Source organism: Antennarius striatus, chromosome 15, assembly GCF_040054535.1.
Source record: "Antennarius striatus isolate MH-2024 chromosome 15, ASM4005453v1, whole genome shotgun sequence".
Classification (NCBI taxonomy): Eukaryota; Metazoa; Chordata; class Actinopteri; order Lophiiformes; family Antennariidae; genus Antennarius; species Antennarius striatus.
In genome coordinates, this window is record NC_090790.1 from 17,193,573 (window position 1) to 17,212,589 (window position 19,017).

The following is a 19,017-nucleotide window of genomic DNA, read 5'->3' on the forward strand; positions in this document are numbered from 1 at the left end:
TTCTTTGAGGTTAATGCGTTCCAGGAACCACACGCCATTGAAGAATCTGCGATCTATTTATCTTATTATTTACGGTAATTTAAACGTTTATGACCCTCCACATACTGATATTAAACCACCGTCTATCTGTATTACCTTTCCCCACACTTTTATCAACTATTTAAAGCACTTTCGTGTCTCACGAAGGCCGAGACTGACTGAACGAGAGCACTTCCGTATACCGTCAGCCAATAGAATGTGCGTACGATATCACGTGACTGCCGCCCGACGAGGTAAACCTCCCCTCAAGAAAAAAACAGCCGACTCTTCTAACTTCACTCTTCTAACGAATGTTTTTAATTTGTTCAGTGAAAATTTTAGTATCAGGAAATTCATCTACGGTGCTGGGTACAATAGATCGAATCAGAGAAGGTGGCAGCTTTTACATTTTATTTCTGGAGAGGCAAAACTTGCAATTTATGTGACCCGGAAGAGGAGAATTCAAAACAACACTGTTCAGGAAGCAGCTACTGTTTTTTGCTGTAACATCAGATGTCGCTTAAAACTAGAATTTCGTTTCTATAAGTTGATAAAAGACCTGAATAACTTTAGGAACATCTGGTGTTACAAAAATGTCCTATGCACTTTAGTTGATGACCACCTCACTTTTGCAAACTTCCTGTTATAATATACTTATTTTTATATTGTATTTCCTTTTCTTTATTGGTGTTTAGTGTTTTTGAGTGTTTAGTGTTTTTGAAGTTTCATCTAATGTAAAATTGTAAAATGTTTGAATGTTATTAAAGTGTTTTTGCAAAAATAAAAAAAATAAAAAATTAGTAAAAGTAATGATTTACATCCTGTCGTAACTCAGGTATTGGAATACAGTGCGCCCTCGTTCTTTGAGGTTAATGCGTTCCAGGAACCACACGCCATTAAGGAATCCGCGATCTATTTATCTTATTATTTACGGTAATTTAAACGTTTATGACCCTCCACATACTGATATTAAACCACCGTCTATCTGTATTACCTTTTTCCACACTTTTATCGACTATTTAAAGCACTTTCGTGTCTCACGAAAGTCCGAGACTGACTGAACGAGAGCACTTCCGTATGCCGTAATCCAATAGACTGTGCGTACGATATCACGTGACTGCTGACCGACGAGGTGGAGTCGCAATGGTTGACGCGCGATCGCGCGAGGGCGCACTGTATAACCACAGCACCTTGTTAACCAATCAAATTTGACTACCATGTATCGTATAACATAAAATGACCCATTTGGAGATAATATTTGTAAAATTCGTATTGACTAGACTGACAAAGTAACGAGGACAAAACCAATGGGATGTGGATTATCCTTTGTCGACATTTTTTCTGAGTTGTTGTTGTTGTTGTTTTTCTTGCATATGTTATCTATATATTTTAATTTAAAGGGATGTTAAATAGCTGTATGTATGAACAAACTAAGCTCAACAATCAAAACATAAATCTGATGGGGTTAACTGTTCCATAAGTATTTTTCTCCCCTTTATAATCAGATCATTCATATTTCCTGTTCCAGCGGGTATCAGTGGATGAACATTAACCTTTATTGAGAAGCTGGAAACTTGGACCCGCATACAAGTTATGCAAGAAACAAATATCTTGCAAAATCCTGTACAAAGTGTATGTGTGAGGACTGAAATAAAAAAAAAGACAATTAAAAAGTTGAGACATCTTTTGACAATATCGATAATACCGATCAATGACCATTGGCACATCTAAAATAAACTTATTCCATTGTGTAATCCGTTATTAGAAATCATATTTCGTGTGAACACAGGTTTAGTGTGGAGGGAGTTGAGAATCACTGCAGACAACCTACTGCGGATTTTTTTTTTTTTTTTGCAGACGTGTACGAAGAATTTTTGTAGGACGTGCAAAGGCACTGAATTTAATTAAAATACGAAGTTGCAGTTTCCTGGTATCAAGCATTGGTGGTTCAGTGGTAGAATTCTCGCCTGCCACGCGGGAGGCCCGGGTTCGATTCCCGGCCAATGCAACATCCTTTTTCTTACTTAAAAGAAATACTTATCGAAATACTAACGTTAGAAATAACTTACCGCATCTATTTTATAAACAAAATTTTCGAATGAAAATAACGCAGACAAATTTTTAAAAAACGCTGCACAACCGCCCTGCTATCTCTGATCGGCTAATCATCGCAGCTCTTGGAGAAAATAACCAAACAAAGCAACACGGAACCACGAACCAGCCAATCACAGCCAGAATTTGATCACTCGTTAAACTCACACTACGGCGGTCACAGCTTGTGGCCGCCTATCGCTCAATACCCCACGCAACTCTACTCATAGATAGATAATAATAAATTTAATAAATGTTACAGTTTGTTAAATAGGCCCATTTCTTACATAGCAGGGCTCGAAATTGCGCCCATTTTGGTCGCATATGCACCCAAATTTTTATCAGAGCGACTATTAAATATATTTGGGAGCACCGGTGCGACTAGAGAAAAAAAAATCTGGTGCGCCTTTTTTTGTGAGACCGCGCTCCCGCGGTCCTGCCAGGAACCAATGAGAGCGCAGCTGCGGCTGCTCTCCTGGAGGAGAGAGGAGGAACGGAGATGGACGGAGCGTCTCTATCGCTCCGTCACTGCCTTGCTTTTGGGGGGGGGGTGCTCCTGAAGTCTTTGCTGGTGCTACTAACTTCTACATTTGGGAGCACCAGTGCTACCAAGAAAAAAAGTTAATTTCGAGCCCTTGCATAGTAATAACTGCTGTTCATCACTCATCTGTAGTCGGCTCGCTCGACGACCATTTTGACTTAAAATATTATTATTGTCATTTTTATTTTGTTACTATTATTCTCCCCACCGTTTCTAAAGTGAGAGATCATTAGGCCCATTATTGCACAATCTATTCTGTGTTAACAGGAGCCTATATTATTAAACTTGATACTTATATGGCTACAAAGACTACGCCTTTCTTTTTTTTCATGTTTTGGGCATTGGGGTGCGTCAGCTAAGTCGGGAGGTAGAAGTGGGTGCGCGGACTGAAAAGTTTGGGAACCGCTGTACTACACTAACAGACACATGCAGCACTAACAGGACTTATATGCTAAACTATAACTAAAATATAAACACTATAAAATTAAAATATAAACAGTATAAAATGTAAAAAATATAACAGTATTAAATTAAAATATAAACAGTATAAAATTAAAACATAAACGTTATTAAATTAAATTAAAATATAAACAGTATAAAATTAAAATTAAAAAATATAAACAGTATAAAATTAAATTAAATCCATTCAATGCCGGGCTGACCTCGCCCCCCCCCCCCCCCCGCTCCCCCTGAGAGAGTCATTGTACCCCCTGATGGAACGGGGCACAAAGGAGGACCTCAGCCTCTCTGTGGGGGCGCTGTGTGACAGCAGTCTGCCGCTGAAGGTGCTTCTCTGCTGGGAGAAGGTGGTGTGTAGGGGGGGGGGGGTGTTGTTGTTCATGATGGCCTTAATTTTAGACATGGTCCTGCTCTCCAGAAGCGTCTCCACAGAGTCCAGGCTCAGCCCGACCACTGAGCCCGCTCTGCGGATGAGTCTGTTCAGACGGTCCATATGTCTTTTCCTGGCCGCCCCACCCCAACACACAATGGCGTATGACAGCACACTGGACACTACGGACTGAGAGAACATGAGAAGGAGCTTAGGACAGATGTTGAAGGAGGCCAGCCTCCTCAGGAAGTACATCCTGCTCTGCCCCTTCTTGTACACACAGTCCGAGTTGAGTGACCAGTCCAGTATCATGCGGTGATATGATAGAAAACTGAAAAACGGATAGATGTTTAACAGTTTATTATTTAAAAGTTTATTTAATCACGTTTAGACCAAAGTTGTTGGAAGAACTAAATTTAATCTGAAATACGTAGTCTTTATAATTTGAAAATTTTTAACAAAACAGATGAGTCCTTTTTGCGCCATCTGCTGGTATGGAAGGCAAACTACTCAAGATATCTGGGAGAAAAGCGCATCAAAAGGGAGTCACTTGACGTTAAAGCTTTTCAACTCCGGAAACATGCTGCGTGTGTTTATTCCGTTTGTCTTCTTTCTTCTTTTCCTTTCAGCTTTTCCCTTCAGGGGTCGCCACGGCGAATAAGTTGCCTCCTTTTAACCCGGTCTTCTGCATCCTATGTGTTTATTCCGTTTGTATAGATGTTAAATTTTGTAAATTGCAGATTTAAATTGCTTGTGAATTGTAGGCATTTAAATTTTTCTGACTTGCAAATTTATTTGACTTTTCCACATATTTTTCTTCCATGTTGATATGTGCAGATTATTCATAGTACTCAGGGGATTTAATCCAGCAAAACAACGTTGTTGATTCTTATCCATGTTGTGATTAAATTGTGTATTTGCAGTTATATCAAACAGATGATCACAGTCATTGTAGAAAAAAATCTTCCATTTCTTCTTTCTCTCCAATTTAGCAGTAACATTTTCACTTCAGCCAAAGATGTTTTCATCCATATCCATTTGTTTGTTGGTAGGATTGTGCAAAATCATTTGGACTGAATGATCATGAAGGGATAAGGCTACCAGAAAAGATAGTCTTACATTTTTGGTCCTTTTTTTTTTTCTTAATACTTTCCTTTAACATTTTTTGAGTTTTCCCTGATTATGCATACAGTATTGTTTTATTTTTATTTTATTTGGAAGAGTGTTCTACAACAACCAGCAATCTTGTTAGATAACAGTCCCACATCAAATACAATGAGAAGAACAAAAAGATAACAAATTAAAGATGTAGCCGTCAACCAGAACCATAGCAGGATTGTTAAAAGATCTATGCTTGATAAAGTACTTTTCAAAAAAACAACAGATGGTGTGAAATCAAGTTTATTTCTATCACATTTAACACAGTAATCAGCCAATTTTCTTCCTGTGTGCATCCTTACGATAAAAAATGGTTGTGTTGCGAGCAGCATAAGCGATCGTCCCGACAGTTCCTTTGATTTGAAAACCACTGCTTGTTGTGTCCTTGTGTTCACTGTTGTAGTGAACATTTCTTGTTCGGTCAGAGTGAGCAGGCACAGTCTGTATAAAAAGTCAAGTCTTACACCAGCAGAACTGCGTTAATGCAGCCATCGTTCTCTGGGTTATTTGTGACTTGGGCGTATTTACCTGTGAAGTTAAAAAAATATCTGAGTCACATTATCACATGCAACGCTCATACACGCTAATTTCTAACTGACAATTGCATGTCTACAGTAATATTTCTGTGTATTCTTAAACACTGGAACTGAAAACAGAACTAAGATATATTAGTAAGTCCTTTTATGAGCACTCACCCCAGATAACCTTTCCTCCTTGTGTGACTAAGCCCAGCTCGCTGACATTGACCTCTACAACAGTTCCTTTCGTGATGACTCCCAGGGAGGTGTAAAGGGGTGAAGAGGGGTTTTTCTTCACCCCCAGGATGGGAAGGCAGAAAGTGGCCTTCAACTCTGGATGTGTGACATGAGCCTTCTTAAAACGCAAACCCTAAAGCAGAATGAAAGTGGAGGTTGTAATGGAGTTCTACACTCAATTTGGAACAGAAATGCAAAATTCAGCTTCAAAAACCAAAATAGAATCTCCAAATATTATAAGAATTGTACAATTGTTGACATAAAAAGGTTTGAAAACAATATAAACAAAAACTGGCATTGTGTGCAGCTTGAAATTTGACATTTAAAACAGAGTCTCACCATCGGTCTGATGAAACGCTCATATTTTGGAGGTTTTCGGGTGAAGCCGTCGCCAACGAAGCAAACTTTGGTGACCATCCTCTTCCATGCTTTCTTTTGTCTCTTTCCAGTTTTAATGACTTTAAGCACTTCAGTTTCTCCTTGGGCACGCACCTTTGGTAAAGGCACCTCCCATTTTCCCTACAGAAAAACAGAAAATTCCATGAAGTTTTGCACAAAAGCCAGATAATTTCTTGAGATAGAACTTGCCATCCAAATCAAAATGGAGCTTCTGACAAGCAGATACTTACTGCCTTCTCTTTCCTCTTCTGCTTAATCATATTAGAGAGGACCTTAGCACGAGACTGTCCCTCTCTGTCCAACAGGTAGGCTGGCACTGCTCCCTCTGGGGTCTTATCATCATTCTTCTGCTTGGTCTTTCTCTGTTCATGCATTTTGATGCTGCAAAGACATGTCAAAAATTTTTTGGCTCATAGTTTTAATAGTTTCTCGATATTTACAGACAAGGCCAGTTTCTCTCTAAATATACTCACGTCTTCTTCATCTGGATCTTCTCTGCATGTCTCTGTTTGTGGTACAGTTTGGCTTTCAAACCAATTAACTTCCTGGCTTTGTGAGATCGCTCATGAGCCTCACGACTCTCCTTCTTCCTTTTCCTTTCATGGTGGTCAAGACGGTAGCCATGCCGCTTGCGGTGTAATTCAATGTGCTCGTTCTGAGGCTATGAAAGAAGAAGCAATCGTACCTTTTAATTCACAATGTTCACAAAATAGATCACCAACTAAAAATAAACACCACAACTATCATATGTAACTGATTCATTTTGTCATTCATAAAGTAAAAATGCCACCCAAAAAAAAAAACTTTACTGTGTTAAATCTAATGCCTGAGTAGTGGATATGTGCAATTTCCTCCGGGATTAATTAAGTATCTACCTATCTATCTAATTTAATTAAACTTAGTTTCAATTGATGTTTGGATCAAATTGCAATATGCAATAGGCAGTTATAAATCCGGGACAACAGATAAAACTTGACTATTATTGGCATGGAAGTTCAATGCAAAGGGAAACGCTTTTTAAGTTACACAAATGCGGCAGCTAGAATAAAAAACACCACATGGAAGGTCTAACACTGACGCGCTTATTACATCCTCCGTTTGTCTATACATTAACGTGGTTGTAAGTAAACACAGTAGCCCTAACCCGCTGAGCAGCACATCACAGCGCCACATGTGAACTGTAGCTAATTCTAGCGCGACATGCTAACATGTTTAACTGTCTAATAAGAGTCAACTAAAACGGTTAAAAACACTTATCGTCTTACCATCTTGTGTGTAAGGACTTAACAAAAGGCAACGGAAACGTTTCAGGTGCTTAAGAGTCCGTGAAGATGACTGTATTTGGCTTTTTACTTGAGGCTGGGGTCCGTCTGATGTTGTTTTCCCCGTAGCCGATACTTAGAGGAAGTACGTCACTCTGACGCGGAAACTTGTCCGTTCGTTAAAAGGGGACGGCTTCGCTTTAACAAAACCTAGTCGTGACAGTGAATTAATTTAAACACAAAATCTATTTATTTTACGCTATACTTATAACAATTAAGTAATTCATTAATGATTATATGTATATCGTTAAAATTTAATATTTGTAGATTTTGACGGAAACTAAAATCTTCGGAAATGTTTGAGCTAGGAAAAATAATCTAACACACTTGTTTCCTAACGAAGTGTTTTACAGTGGCACCCTAAGACGGCGTGACATTTGACAACATTGGAATTTTAGGTTGTTGTATACTGTTTCATTGTTTTAATTTGAAGTATAATCATTATTTAACTCCTGGTTTTCACATGAAGTAGACATTCTAACTGGACGGACATTGTTGTGTCTTCTCTTGACTGTGACGTTGTTCCATGACAATTCTTCTGAAGCTCAGACTATCTGAATGGAACGCTTGAATCTTTAGCAGCCATTAAATGCGTGCATTACAGTAGAGCCCTTAAACAGGCACTAAGCATGATGATTCAGGTAAGAAGTAATCCACCATACTAAGTGTTGTCAGTAGTTTGTTGTGTCTGTCTCTCTTGACTTCATAAAGGGCTCGTTTTCATTCACAGGGGAGATATTTATTTTTTGCATGGCGCCTGTGCTACAGGTGTCAACTAAAAAGACACTACAGCTTTCTTCCAGGTGTGTTGTTTTTCATAAGTAGATCTGATTTGTTCTTGGTTCCAAAGTCGATTTGTCTATTTAATCTCTCATAAATTCTGATTGACTGAATTTTAATTCTTACCTAACCATTAGCTTATGTTTCTTTTCACAGATGACGTCAAGTCCTTGCGGGCTGTGGTCAATCCTGACATATCCAAGTCAGTAATGGAATCATATAGTCTCTGTTCTTTTGACTCAGCTGTATTCCAAGTCCTGTGTTAATGTGCTCTGGTGTCCGCAGGATCCGAAACATAGGAATTATGGCCCACATCGATGCAGGAAAGACAACAACAACAGAAAGGATGCTGTATTATTCTGGCTACACTCGAGCACTGGGGGGTATGTAGAACATAAGTAACCTTTAATCCCCCATCCATACCTGCATACTTCTGTCAAAGTCATTTATCTGTGTCGTTTGGTTGCTTTCAGATGTAGATGACGGGGATACGGTCACAGACTTTATGGCTCAGGAGAGGGAGCGCGGCATCACCATACAGTCGGCAGCAGTCACATTTGATTGGAAAAGTTATAGAATTAACCTCATAGACACCCCAGGTACAACTGGCATCCTTGTGGAAACATTCTATCATGGAAAAAGAGAAGCCAGTTTGAGACGACTTTGTGTGATTGCAGGACACGTTGATTTCACTCTCGAGGTAGAGCGGTCACTGCGTGTTCTTGACGGAGCCGTTGCCGTTTTTGACGCGTCCGCCGGAGTTGAGGTTAGTCCACTGCTTTCAAACCTGTCATTTATTCTGATGGAAACGTTTGTGCATCCTGAACTCAGTTGTCTGTGTTGACTGGAAAACATCGACAGGCTCAGACCCTAACTGTGTGGCGACAAGCAGAGAAACACCACATCCCCTGTGTTTGTTTCCTCAATAAAATGGACAAGCCTGCAGCGAAGTGAGCAGCTAAACAACCTCATACATATTTATGTCATTTAAAATTATTAATGAAATTGTAATCTCTCTGTTTTTCCCCCAGCTTGAGTTTTTCCATTGCGAGCATTAGACAGAAATTGAAAGCCAACCCAGTTCTCTTGCAGGTAGGAGGACAGAAAAACAAAAGTTAATAAGAACGAGCTAGTGAACACAGCATTAGACACTGATTTTTAGGGACTGAAATAAGAATATTAACAACTGCAGCTAAAATGGTCAGGTTATTCCTGTTACTTTAAAATTCCAATTGTAAAGCAAAATATATGAATTGTTTAAAATAAACATTTTTAAAAAATTAAAATAATTTATGTAAAAAAATTTAAACAATATATGAATTATTTAAAATTCCAATTGTATAAAATAATATAGGAATGAATTATATCTAAATACAGCAAACCAGTGTATAATTGAAGTGTGTCATGTCGTTTCTTAGGTTCCTGTCGGCAGTGGAAAGAGTTTCTCGGGTGTGGTCAACTTGTTAACCAACCAGAAGCTGACATGGAAGCATGAATCTGAGGGATTTTTGGGAGGTGACGGACGAACGTTCGAAAGCAAACCTCTCGACCAGCTGGATGAGCCGGAACTCCTGCAGGAGGCCAACGAAGCCAGGGCGGCTTTAATTGAGCAGGTTCATAGGATAAAGTTCACATTTGAAATGTGAAGATTCATTGAAGTTTGTGACGTTCCAGGTCGTCCTCTTCAGCTGATATCTCATTTTTGACGTCCAGGTTGCAGATTTGGATGATGAGTTTGCTGAACTGCTGCTGACTGATTTTAGTGACAACTTCAGTGCCGTCCCTGCTGTCAAAGTAAGTGTTCTGCTGCACAGGGCCATAGTTGAAGTGAAGTAAAAGTGATGTGGCTGCTGTGCTCCCAGCTGCAGGCGGCTGTGCGGCGGGTGACTCTGGCCCGTAAAGGCGTTCCAGTTCTCTGTGGAAGCTCCCTGAAAAACAAAGGTGTCCAGCCTCTTTTAGATGCCATCACCTCCTACCTGCCCGCCCCCGATGAACGGCGCCATGACCTGGTGTGAGTGGATTCCAACTGTCTCCCAATTCCCGTTCCTTTGTGTATTTATTCTTTGTGTATTTTGTGATTTTCGAAGAGGGATATTGAGCAAATGCTCCTTTAAACAAAAACGTTTTTGTCTGTTAATTCACCGTCGGACCTTACGTTCTGTTTGTCAATCATCCCACAGGCGGTGGTACAAGGATGACTTGTGTGCTCTGGCCTTCAAGGTCATTCATGACAAGCAGCGCGGCCCACTGGTGTTCCTCAGGATTTACTCCGGTACTCTGAAACCACAGGCTGCTGTCCACAACATCAACAGGAACTCCACGTATGTCGACCCCAAACGATCTCTGACCTGCCAGCCACGCTGACTGTCCCTGTATCATGAATATTTCATACTCACGTTGTGTGCAGGCAGAGAATCAGCAGGCTGCTGGTGCCATTCGCCGATCAGTACGTGGAAATCCCCTCGATGACGGCGGGAAACATCGTGTTGACCACGGGACTGAAGGAGGTGGAGCATCACGCATCGTGTTCCTTGATCGCTTTGTCTCCAGAAAAGTTTTTAGATTTTTTTTTTTCTTCATTTTCTCAGACAGTCACAGGGGACACTATCGTCTCATCAAAGGCTTCTGCAGCAGCTGCATCCCGCCGGGCCAAAAATAACGGCGGGTCGGGGAGGAAGAGTGTGGAGAACACCAGCGTCGTTCTATCGGGGGTTGAGGTCCCTGATCCAGTCTTCTTCTGCACCATAGAAGCGCCTACCATGACCAAGCATGCCAGTAAGCGACACTGGTTCTAGTTTTTCTCCACATGCTCCAGCAAGCTTGGAGTCGCTGACATTATTACATCATAAGTGGCACTAGATAAAAACAATCTTTTGTTTTTCCTGATAGTTCTGGAGAACGCACTCACCTGCCTCCAGAGAGAAGACCCCAGCCTCAAAGTCAGAGTTGACCCCGATTCTGGCCAGGTAATACTGCTGCATGAGGGTGGGACTTCCTGTGGTGCTTCAGGGCGTCGAGTTAATGTGTATCTTTACCCTTCAGACAATTTTGTGTGGGATGGGAGAGCTGCACATCGAGATCATCCACGATCGAATCAGAAGAGAGTACGGCATCGAGACTCACCTCGGACCGCTGCAGGTGGCATACAGGGAAACCATTCTCCGCCAGGCCTCCGCTTCAGGTCCTGCCGGCTTTCTGGCTTCCTTGTAATGACTTAAGCGGAAAAGAATTCCCAGATCTGATCTGGTAATGGATAATCTATTTGTCTTTAACCATAGACACGCTGGACCGTACCATCGGGGACAGACGACACGTTGCGACAGTGGAGCTGGATGTAGGACCGGCGGAAATGTCCGTCGGTTCGTGCAAATTAACTTTCGCAGAGGATGTGGAGGTGCAGCTATCGCCGGAAATAAAAGAGGCCGTGGTGAACGGAGTGAACAGCTCGTCTCTTCAAGGTAAGGCTGATATAAACTTGAATGATTTTTGTGGAGCAGTATCTACTAGCTCTGAATCTGCTCCCTCCTCCAGGTCCGGTCATAGGTTATCCTTTACTCGGCGTGTCCACTCTGATCCGGAATGTCAGCGTTGAGGCCGGAACTTCTCCTCCCATGGTGTCCGCCTGCGTGTCACGCTGCATGCTGAAGGTAAATGTGGCTCAAATGATTCTACGCAAAAAATTTTTTTAAAGTCACACTGCTGGTTGTTTGGACGCAGGCTCTGAGGCTGGCGGGAGGCCAGGTCCTGGAGCCGATGATGTCTCTGGAGGTGACGGTGGAGGAGGAGCAGCTCGGCTCAGTGCTGGGCGACTTGGCTCACAGACGAGGATTCGTCAGAGATATTCAGAGTCGTCATAGCAGCAAGGTTTTGCTCGCTAGCGTGCCATTGGCTGAGATGATGGTGAGACCAAATGCAAATCAAAACCTTTCAATTTCAGTTTCTGGCTCACTCTGAAAATAATCTGCCACGCACGCCCATCTCCCTCCGAAGGGGTACTCCACCGCGCTGAGAACTCTGACCTCCGGCAATGCCACCTTCACCCTTGAGCTGGACACCTACGAGGCCATGAACCCCCAGGACCAGAACACCCTCCTTAAAAGCCTGTCTGGTCTGCTGTGATCCTGCCGGAACCAGGAGACTCAACGACTGGATCAGCAGCTTGTTCAGAATAAACTGATACTTGTAACGTTTGTTTTCGGCTTTGGTATTCCATAACTGTATTTTTTGTAATTAAAAACCCACAAAAACAATTAAAGGTGTTTTTATTCATATGTATAAACATTAAAAAAAACAGTGCATACCCCAACAAGTTCTTCAAAATATGTCAGAAGCAATCAGCTGATGTGTGATAGTGCATCAATAATTGTGGCACCTGTTAAAAGGCACTGATTTCCATGTGTAAAATTCTGCAGTATACTTCCCTAACAATGATCTAGTTTTTCTGCTTGTTTGCAACATTACTGAAAAATCTAAATGGTGTTGATCAGATTTGAGAATGTGTATTTGTTTGATGAACATCCAGCATCCCTTGTCCTCAGGCTCCCCAGTACTCTTTGGGACAGTAGCTGGTAAACAGTGGCTGAGCTGCAATCCCGCGCCTTGGGAATAAAAAAGGTTTTACTGGACGCCTGTGACGGGTGTTTGTCAGGTGATGAAAGCACGTACAGCACACACTTCGGATGCTTACCCCACCATACGGCAGCGGTGCGCCGACAGTCTATTGAAGGCGTCGTCCAGGTCAGTCACGTTCTGGGCGCTCCACAGCCGCTCCGCCACGGCGCTGGCGCGAGGCCTGTGAGGCATCCAGAGAGGAGGAACGTCAGTCATGTGACCTGTCAAAGTTCACGATAGGTGGTGGAGGAATCGAGATCCATAAGGTACCAGAGTCTGGGCGTCAGGTTGGTGTTATCCACATATTCTCCCCACATACAGGCTTCTCCACCAATCACAAGCTTCTTCTGTTGTTCAGTTCCTGTTTTGTAAATATTCAATGATATGACAAATCTCCACTGGATCATAGCCACAAATGATAAAACATGAAATAATCTGATTCCACGGTGAAATATTAACATATGTGTCCCTACTCATTCAACAGGCTTACACACATCTGCACAGAAGTCACAGATCTGTCTCGATGGTCGCTAACAAATCTGTAGTAAATATACATAACAGCAATGCCATGTTAATCAATCATGTGGACAAACCATGAAAATCCAGCGGGTCGGCCTTGTAATGGGCTAACCAGTCCTGGCCAGTGGAGATACGGTTCAGGTACCACGGACTGGACAAGATGACCTTGTAACTTGCTGCAGTTACATTTTCCAACTCATTCTTGTATTTCTCTGGGTTTCCTTTCCAAACATGGACAATTGTGTCTTGTTTCATCTACACAGCAGACACATACAAGTATGAGTACCACTGGGATGAAAAGGGAACATGGAGGTGGTGGATGCTGAGGACAATATTTGGGGTTGGGGGGGACGGGGGGGGTCGGACTTGCGACAAGAGCAATAAAAGTGATCAGGCAGCAATTTAAAAAAAGAAAAAACCACATCTGCAGATGAGTCAGTGACACTTAGTGACCACAAGGTGGCGCTGTCACTGTAGTGAACACTAAAAATCGTCTCAACTTCCCTTGATCACAATCTTGTATTAATTTCAAGACATCTGCATTTGTCCTTCCACCGTAAAGACATCCCAATCGCTTGGACCCTAACTCTGTTGCGACAGTATTTACTATTTAATGTTAGTATTTTCTTGAGTTTCGTTAGTCGACCCTCTAGACTTGTCACAACTGCGCAGCATTAAAGTGTAAGTCTGATGAGTGCAACCCAGAATTTTTTTATATATGTGTCTGTGTGTGTACAGTATATGCATATACACACACACAAACATATATTTATATATATACGTACACACACACACACATATATATATATATATATATACACACACACATATGCACATATATATACACACAAACATATGCACATATATACACACACAAATATATGAACATATATACACAAACATATGCACATATATATATTATATATATGCGCATATATATATACATATACACACACATACATATACTGTACATACTGTATATGCACATATATACATATATACACATAAATATATATTGGGTTAAATCACTCAAAATAATTGTAGAGAAGAAGTCACGTTTAAAAACTGACCATTAAAGTTGAGCGGCTCAACCTTGTAGTGCTTCTGCCAGTCCTGTCCATAGTTAATGATATTTAGGTACCAGGGGGCAGATAAGATGGCGTTGTACCCTGCTGCTGTCACATTGCCCATCTCGTTATTAGACCCACCACCGATCCACACATGTACTATCGTATCTGGCTTTAGCTGGAATAGTTACACACCAAGAGAATAGGTTGACATATTGGGAAACACCTTCATTTGCTTTCTATCTTACCACCGCTTAAGAGAAAGAAAAAAAAAAAAAAGACGAGCCATATCATGTCATTTGTTCAAGTATAAGACTACATTTTTCTACTAGGCTTTTGCTGATTTTCCCAGAGCTAGCCACTAACTGATTTTTTTTTTTTTGTGATTTTTTTGGACGTGCAGAATGAAAGCAAACGCCTTTGTCTTGTCCCGTCGCGTCTCTCTTTTGGATTAGTGCTATCATCGCCTCCACTGAGGTGGAACTACAATGACACACCTAAAAGATTTTTATAGCTAGCTAGCTGGTCACATGACTCCCCCTCCTGCAAAAAACGCCATTTCAGTAAAATGAGAAAATCTGATTAGTCCATTAATCACTGCTAGAAGCACTGATAGGTGACATTTTATAACTTTGTTTCTCAAAATGTCAAACTATTCCTTTGATAACAGAATGAAAACACATCAACAAGTGTTAATCTAAGCACACAAGAAACACTCCTGTTAGCAAAAAATCCGTTACCATTTAGTATGTAATAGTTTCACATTCTTAACTCTAGTACTGAAATAACTTTATTGACATATCACAACATATCTCGGTAGTTACCTTAACACCGTTGTCAAAGACCTCCTGCCAGATTAGATAACCCTTTTTGAGGGAGCTGACAATATCCAAGAGTCTGAGGCAAAAGGCAAAATAAAAAATTGATTTTAAACAATTCTGCCCCCCCTCCTTCTCTGTTACGCAAAATAACACGCCCAAACACAAAAGAGCAACACACCGTTGGATATAATAGGATTCCAGCTTGCTGTAGTCGTCTCCAAAGCCTTGCTTCTCCATGAACTTCTGGATGTCCGGGTTGGACTTCCTGCAGGACAAATCAGTAATAGCATGAACAACAGCTGGATAACAGGATGTTTCAGGATATGGTGTACACTGCCTCACCAGCAGGTGAAGTCCACTTCATCACCCCCCAGGTGGATATAGGCGTCGGGGAACACAGTGCTGATCTCCGTAAAGAGCTTGGCCATGAAGTCATATGTGGAGTTCAGGATAGGGTTCACTGGTCCGAAGGTACCAGAGGGCTCCGCTCCGGAGTAACAGGGTGTGAGAAGATCCGGCTGGCCTGACAGGGGAGGGATTGATGATGCTCGTCTTTTGAATCAGATATATCTTCGCTGAATGCTTCCAAGTAGTTTGTTTTTTTTTAAAAACTCTGCCCAATTACTTCCAAAAACTCACCTTTGCCCCAAGACATCGTGTGTCCCGGAGTGTCGAACTCAGGGAGGACACGGATGCCCCTCCGACGGGCAAACTCAATCACCATCTTCACCTCGTCATACGTATAGACATGGGTGTACGGATGAAACGCTCCCTGTGAAAAGATTAAAAAAAACAAGGTGTTCTTACTAACAGCGACACCAATAGCATCCCGGTGTGAAACGCACCGACATCAGGTCTCACTGACCTTCCGACTCAGTTCTGGGAATGTTTTGCTCATGTAAGGGAAGGAGGGATCATCCACAATGTGCCAGTGGAAAACGTTGAATTTATTCATCGCCATTGTTTCCTGTTTGCGAGAAAATAAAAAGAAAATTTAGCCGAGAAGCAGAATAAAAGACGGGTCATGAATCCAATCTTACGGTCGTACCAGAGTGTGTAAGATGTCGTTGACGGGCAGGAAATGCCGAGACGTGTCCAGCAAGAGACCTCTATATGCAAATCTGGGGAAGTCAGTAACTATTGTTTCGTTGACGCATTTCTGAAAGAGGTACAAACTTAAAATCATCCATCGGACAAAATATCCTCAGCCTGGATAAAATAAGAACAATCTTATTGTCTTACGACTCCATATTCATCTTCATGCACCAACTGACTGAAAGTTTCCAGACCTGCAAATGACGGAAACAAATTGTGCAATGAAACAAACACATTGTGACATGTGACACTGTAAATGTAATGACACTGTGCACTGGTAGATCAAAATTTTTGAGTTTTAATGATGGGATTAGTTTAATCATAGCCAACCAACCCATCCTTGTCATGCGAGCAAAGTTCATAGTGATGTATGAGAAGATTGAGAAGATTGATTGGAAGTTATAATCTCAAGGCCTCTGAACATGAATGTATGTCATTACAACCGACAGAACAGGTTTGTCATATCCCATCTTTGTAATGGTAAAAAATAAGTTATAAAACTCTTCGCCTCCACATCTGAGTCACGGATAACTTGTCAACAAAGCAAACATTTTCAAAGATGACAAAAGATTCAAATGACACAGTCATCGACTGACGGTAAGACCTGTTCTTCATCGCCTGCATATTGAGTTTCACTTGGAGATAGACAAGAGAAGATATCTCACCACGAAGGGCTCCCCAGATTTGCGGCGCTTTCAGGACGACGTTCGGCAGACTCACAAAAAGTTCATCTGTGGACACGAATGGCGACAAATTCGAACATATGAAGGAATTGAACTTCGGTAAAAGGAGTCATCAATTCGGTAATGTAACGTGAAAATATAATGAAATGCCATGAATGCAAGTCAAAGTCTTGCAAATAAAAAGACACATCAATGGTTAAAAACCTATTCAAATAATGAAGGACCACACCGTATAGAACTATGTGTTGATGAATACCAACAGAATTTTTTGCCTGGTCACACCTTAAAGAAAGGAAGCCAATAAAGAGTCAAATAAAACAGAAACAATGTGAAACAAAAGTAAGAATAATTATGCATCCTTTTCTTTTTTTGCCGTTTTAGACATCCAACACCTAAAACAAAGGGAGACCAGAGGTCATGGGGAGGTCATGTCGTCAGCAGATTAGACCTTCAAAAAAAAGTGTTGACTCCATCATTAAGGAAGATTTTATTTTAAAATAATGTGTTCATCAAAACCTTTGCTTGCGTCATTCATGATTTTATTGCAAGCACACCTGACAGTAAAATCTTCACTCATAGGCAAAACTTTTTTAACTGGAACATGTGGAGTTACTCTGTGAAACAGGTTCTTCACGTTCTTTTCTGTACAGAAACATTCTTTTCATATTTTAGAAGGACTCACATGACTCATCGGAGGATATTGTGGGGTAGCTGTCGCACTGAGGGTCGGGGGATGAGATCCACACCTGCAGCTGGGTCAGCACCGGGGGGCCACCTCTCCTGGTGTCTCTCTGAACGCCACGTCCAAACACGTATTCATAATACCTGTCCAAAAACAAAAACAGGAACGGTATTTGCTTGCGCCAGCAGGTAGGTCCCTGAACGCAACATGAAAGAACGTCAATAAAACACGCAACAGCCGATCGGAGCGTCTTCTCACCTCCGGTACGCGTCCTGCAGGATGTTGCAGTCCGAACCGGCGGACGACTGCTTGGCGTCAACGATCGCGAAGCTAGCGCTGCTCATCTGGAACAGACCGGCGGACAGCTGCACTTTCTGCGGCAGGGGCCACAGAGACCCATATTTAGACGGCTCGGGGTTGCGTCGAATCTCCACCTCCCCGGTTTCACAGTACAGGTTGTGGAAGAGCCGGACGCCGAGGCACAGCGGCAAGAACAACACGGCCCACCGGAGCACCGCGAACATCTTGACGGGAGACGCCAAATCATAAGACTTACAGACGAGGTAGGGTTATATCTAAGGAGATGGGCGGGACTTCCTGTGTTTGGAAACCAATCGCGTTTCCGATTTACGGGAGTCACGTGAATGCGACGTTTGAGTACGACTTCTGATTGGTTAAATCCGGCCTCACCTTTAGAGTCGGCTGGCAAACGCTTTTTACAACAACTCGTGTTTGTGATAAAGTTTTAAGTAGGGCTAAGGGGCAGTTCGGGTTGTTTATGCAGGATTTAAAAAATACATAGAAAATTTGATCCTGTAAATTATCTAATTGTGAATTATTATTGTGCAGCGGGGGAAAGGTACTGCTTTGTGAAGAGATTTACTCAACCATGATTAATCTGTGTACACTGTTAAAGGGAAATTAATCATATTGTCAACCTAGTGGAATAACTGTGAGTCTTCCTCAGATATGTGGTCATTTATTCCACATTGAAACTGTGCTTTAAAGGTTTATTGACTTCATCAAATCATATAAACCCAGCATGATTCTGCACATTCTCCCATGTGTGTAACTCTTGACTGTTCAGTTATTCACTAAAGAGCCAGACTATAAAATGTAAGTCTTAGGTCAGAATTAGGTCTTAGGTAAGAATTTAGGTCAGGAAGCTGAAACCATCCAATAGATAGTCAAAACATGTTAGTTTGTTCTGTATTGTCGGTAGGATTAGGAAAGATTTCAGTGAGAAGTCTCCCAGAAACACTGGACGTTCCTGGCACAGTTCAGACTCTTGGCTTTTGGATGTTTGTACTCTCTCTTGGTCAGAACTGATACCACTGAATAAACCTCTGTAGAGTTAATGATTATTTCATTCTGTCTGTTCAATAAACCTTGCGATTTGCTGAAATCTGACATCTTTGTCTTGAGTTGGTACTGAAATACACGAACACGCTGTCCGGTCATCTGAGGATCAGAGTTCTGGCCTGTGTTAATGAACACGTGGACAAACCATAAAAATCCAGCAGGTTGACCTTCTAATGAGCTAAAAAAAAATCCTGGCCAGTGGAAATACACTTCAGGTACCACAGACTGGACAGGATGGTCCTGTAACTTGCTGATATTGCATTTTCAATCTCATTCTTGAATTT

General features: G+C 41.6%; 3 protein-coding genes and 1 non-coding gene across 6 annotated transcripts; 2 read left to right on the forward strand and 2 right to left on the reverse strand.

The window, feature by feature from the left end:
• The first annotated feature begins 1,955 nt into the window (after positions 1-1,955).
• On the forward strand, positions 1,956-2,026 carry trnag-gcc (transfer RNA glycine (anticodon GCC)). The gene has a single exon. It is a non-coding gene; the product is annotated as a tRNA-Gly (tRNA).
• A 2,838-nt stretch (positions 2,027-4,864) lies between these two features.
• On the reverse strand, positions 4,865-7,194 carry nsa2 (NSA2 ribosome biogenesis homolog (S. cerevisiae)). The gene is made up of 6 exons (XM_068334248.1): positions 7,057-7,194; positions 6,265-6,452; positions 6,022-6,172; positions 5,732-5,911; positions 5,333-5,525; positions 4,865-5,165 (listed from the first exon to the last, which is right to left on the reverse strand). The coding sequence occupies exons 1-6, from the start codon at positions 7,057-7,059 to the stop codon at positions 5,098-5,100; spliced, it is 783 nt and encodes a 260-aa protein (XP_068190349.1). The 5' UTR covers positions 7,060-7,194; the 3' UTR covers positions 4,865-5,097.
• Positions 7,195-7,478: 284 nt separating this feature from the next.
• Positions 7,479-12,042, forward strand: gfm2 (GTP dependent ribosome recycling factor mitochondrial 2). The gene is made up of 20 exons (XM_068334245.1): positions 7,479-7,754; positions 7,844-7,916; positions 8,050-8,095; positions 8,179-8,276; positions 8,367-8,492; positions 8,571-8,659; positions 8,755-8,843; positions 8,925-8,985; positions 9,312-9,506; positions 9,607-9,687; positions 9,756-9,904; positions 10,074-10,214; positions 10,301-10,400; positions 10,482-10,668; positions 10,783-10,859; positions 10,936-11,074; positions 11,172-11,351; positions 11,425-11,540; positions 11,611-11,793; positions 11,884-12,042. The coding sequence occupies exons 1-20, from the start codon at positions 7,743-7,745 to the stop codon at positions 12,010-12,012; spliced, it is 2,271 nt and encodes a 756-aa protein (XP_068190346.1). The 5' UTR covers positions 7,479-7,742; the 3' UTR covers positions 12,013-12,042.
• A 96-nt stretch (positions 12,043-12,138) lies between these two features.
• Positions 12,139-17,942, reverse strand: hexb (hexosaminidase B (beta polypeptide)). Of its 3 annotated transcripts, none has more exons than XM_068334246.1 (14): positions 17,630-17,941; positions 17,372-17,514; positions 16,672-16,737; positions 16,154-16,200; positions 15,960-16,070; positions 15,777-15,878; positions 15,551-15,683; positions 15,254-15,434; positions 15,090-15,176; positions 14,915-14,987; positions 13,098-13,278; positions 12,775-12,865; positions 12,581-12,685; positions 12,139-12,491 (listed from the first exon to the last, which is right to left on the reverse strand). In XM_068334246.1, the coding sequence occupies exons 1-14, from the start codon at positions 17,893-17,895 to the stop codon at positions 12,428-12,430; spliced, it is 1,650 nt and encodes a 549-aa protein (XP_068190347.1). In that variant the 5' UTR covers positions 17,896-17,941; the 3' UTR covers positions 12,139-12,427. The 3 variants fall into 3 exon arrangements, 2 of the variants coding, with proteins under 2 accessions (XP_068190347.1, XP_068190348.1); XM_068334247.1 differs by lacking the exon at positions 13,098-13,278 and adding an exon at positions 14,094-14,268 and having other exon boundaries at positions 17,630-17,937; XR_011038160.1 differs by lacking the exons at positions 12,139-12,491; positions 12,581-12,685 and adding an exon at positions 14,094-14,268 and having other exon boundaries at positions 17,630-17,942.
• Between the last annotated feature and the right edge of the window lie 1,075 nt (positions 17,943-19,017).

What these genes read in the sequence shown, in the direction of transcription:
- nsa2 (XM_068334248.1), bottom strand. An exon ending in AAGATCCAGATGAAGAAGAC is followed by an intron (nt 6,173 to 6,264) that starts GTGAGTATATTT and finishes ATGTCTTTGCAG; the next exon opens with CATCAAAATGCATGAACAGA. An exon ending in AGAAGAGGAAAGAGAAGGCA is followed by an intron (nt 5,912 to 6,021) that starts GTAAGTATCTGC and finishes GTTTTTCTGTAG; the next exon opens with GGAAAATGGGAGGTGCCTTT.
- gfm2 (XM_068334245.1), top strand. An exon ending in CCAACCCAGTTCTCTTGCAG is followed by an intron (nt 8,986 to 9,311) that starts GTAGGAGGACAG and finishes GTCGTTTCTTAG; the next exon opens with GTTCCTGTCGGCAGTGGAAA. An exon ending in TGCCATTGGCTGAGATGATG is followed by an intron (nt 11,794 to 11,883) that starts GTGAGACCAAAT and finishes CTCCCTCCGAAG; the next exon opens with GGGTACTCCACCGCGCTGAG.
- hexb (XM_068334246.1), bottom strand. Translation starts at nt 17,895, where the DNA reads ATGTTCGCGGTGCTCCGGTGGGCCGTGTTGTTCTTGCCGCTGTGCCTC. An exon ending in ACGACATCTTACACACTCTG is followed by an intron (nt 15,879 to 15,959) that starts GTACGACCGTAA and finishes TCTCGCAAACAG; the next exon opens with GAAACAATGGCGATGAATAA. An exon ending in AACCTGACGCCCAGACTCTG is followed by an intron (nt 12,686 to 12,774) that starts GTACCTTATGGA and finishes GATGCCTCACAG; the next exon opens with GCCTCGCGCCAGCGCCGTGG.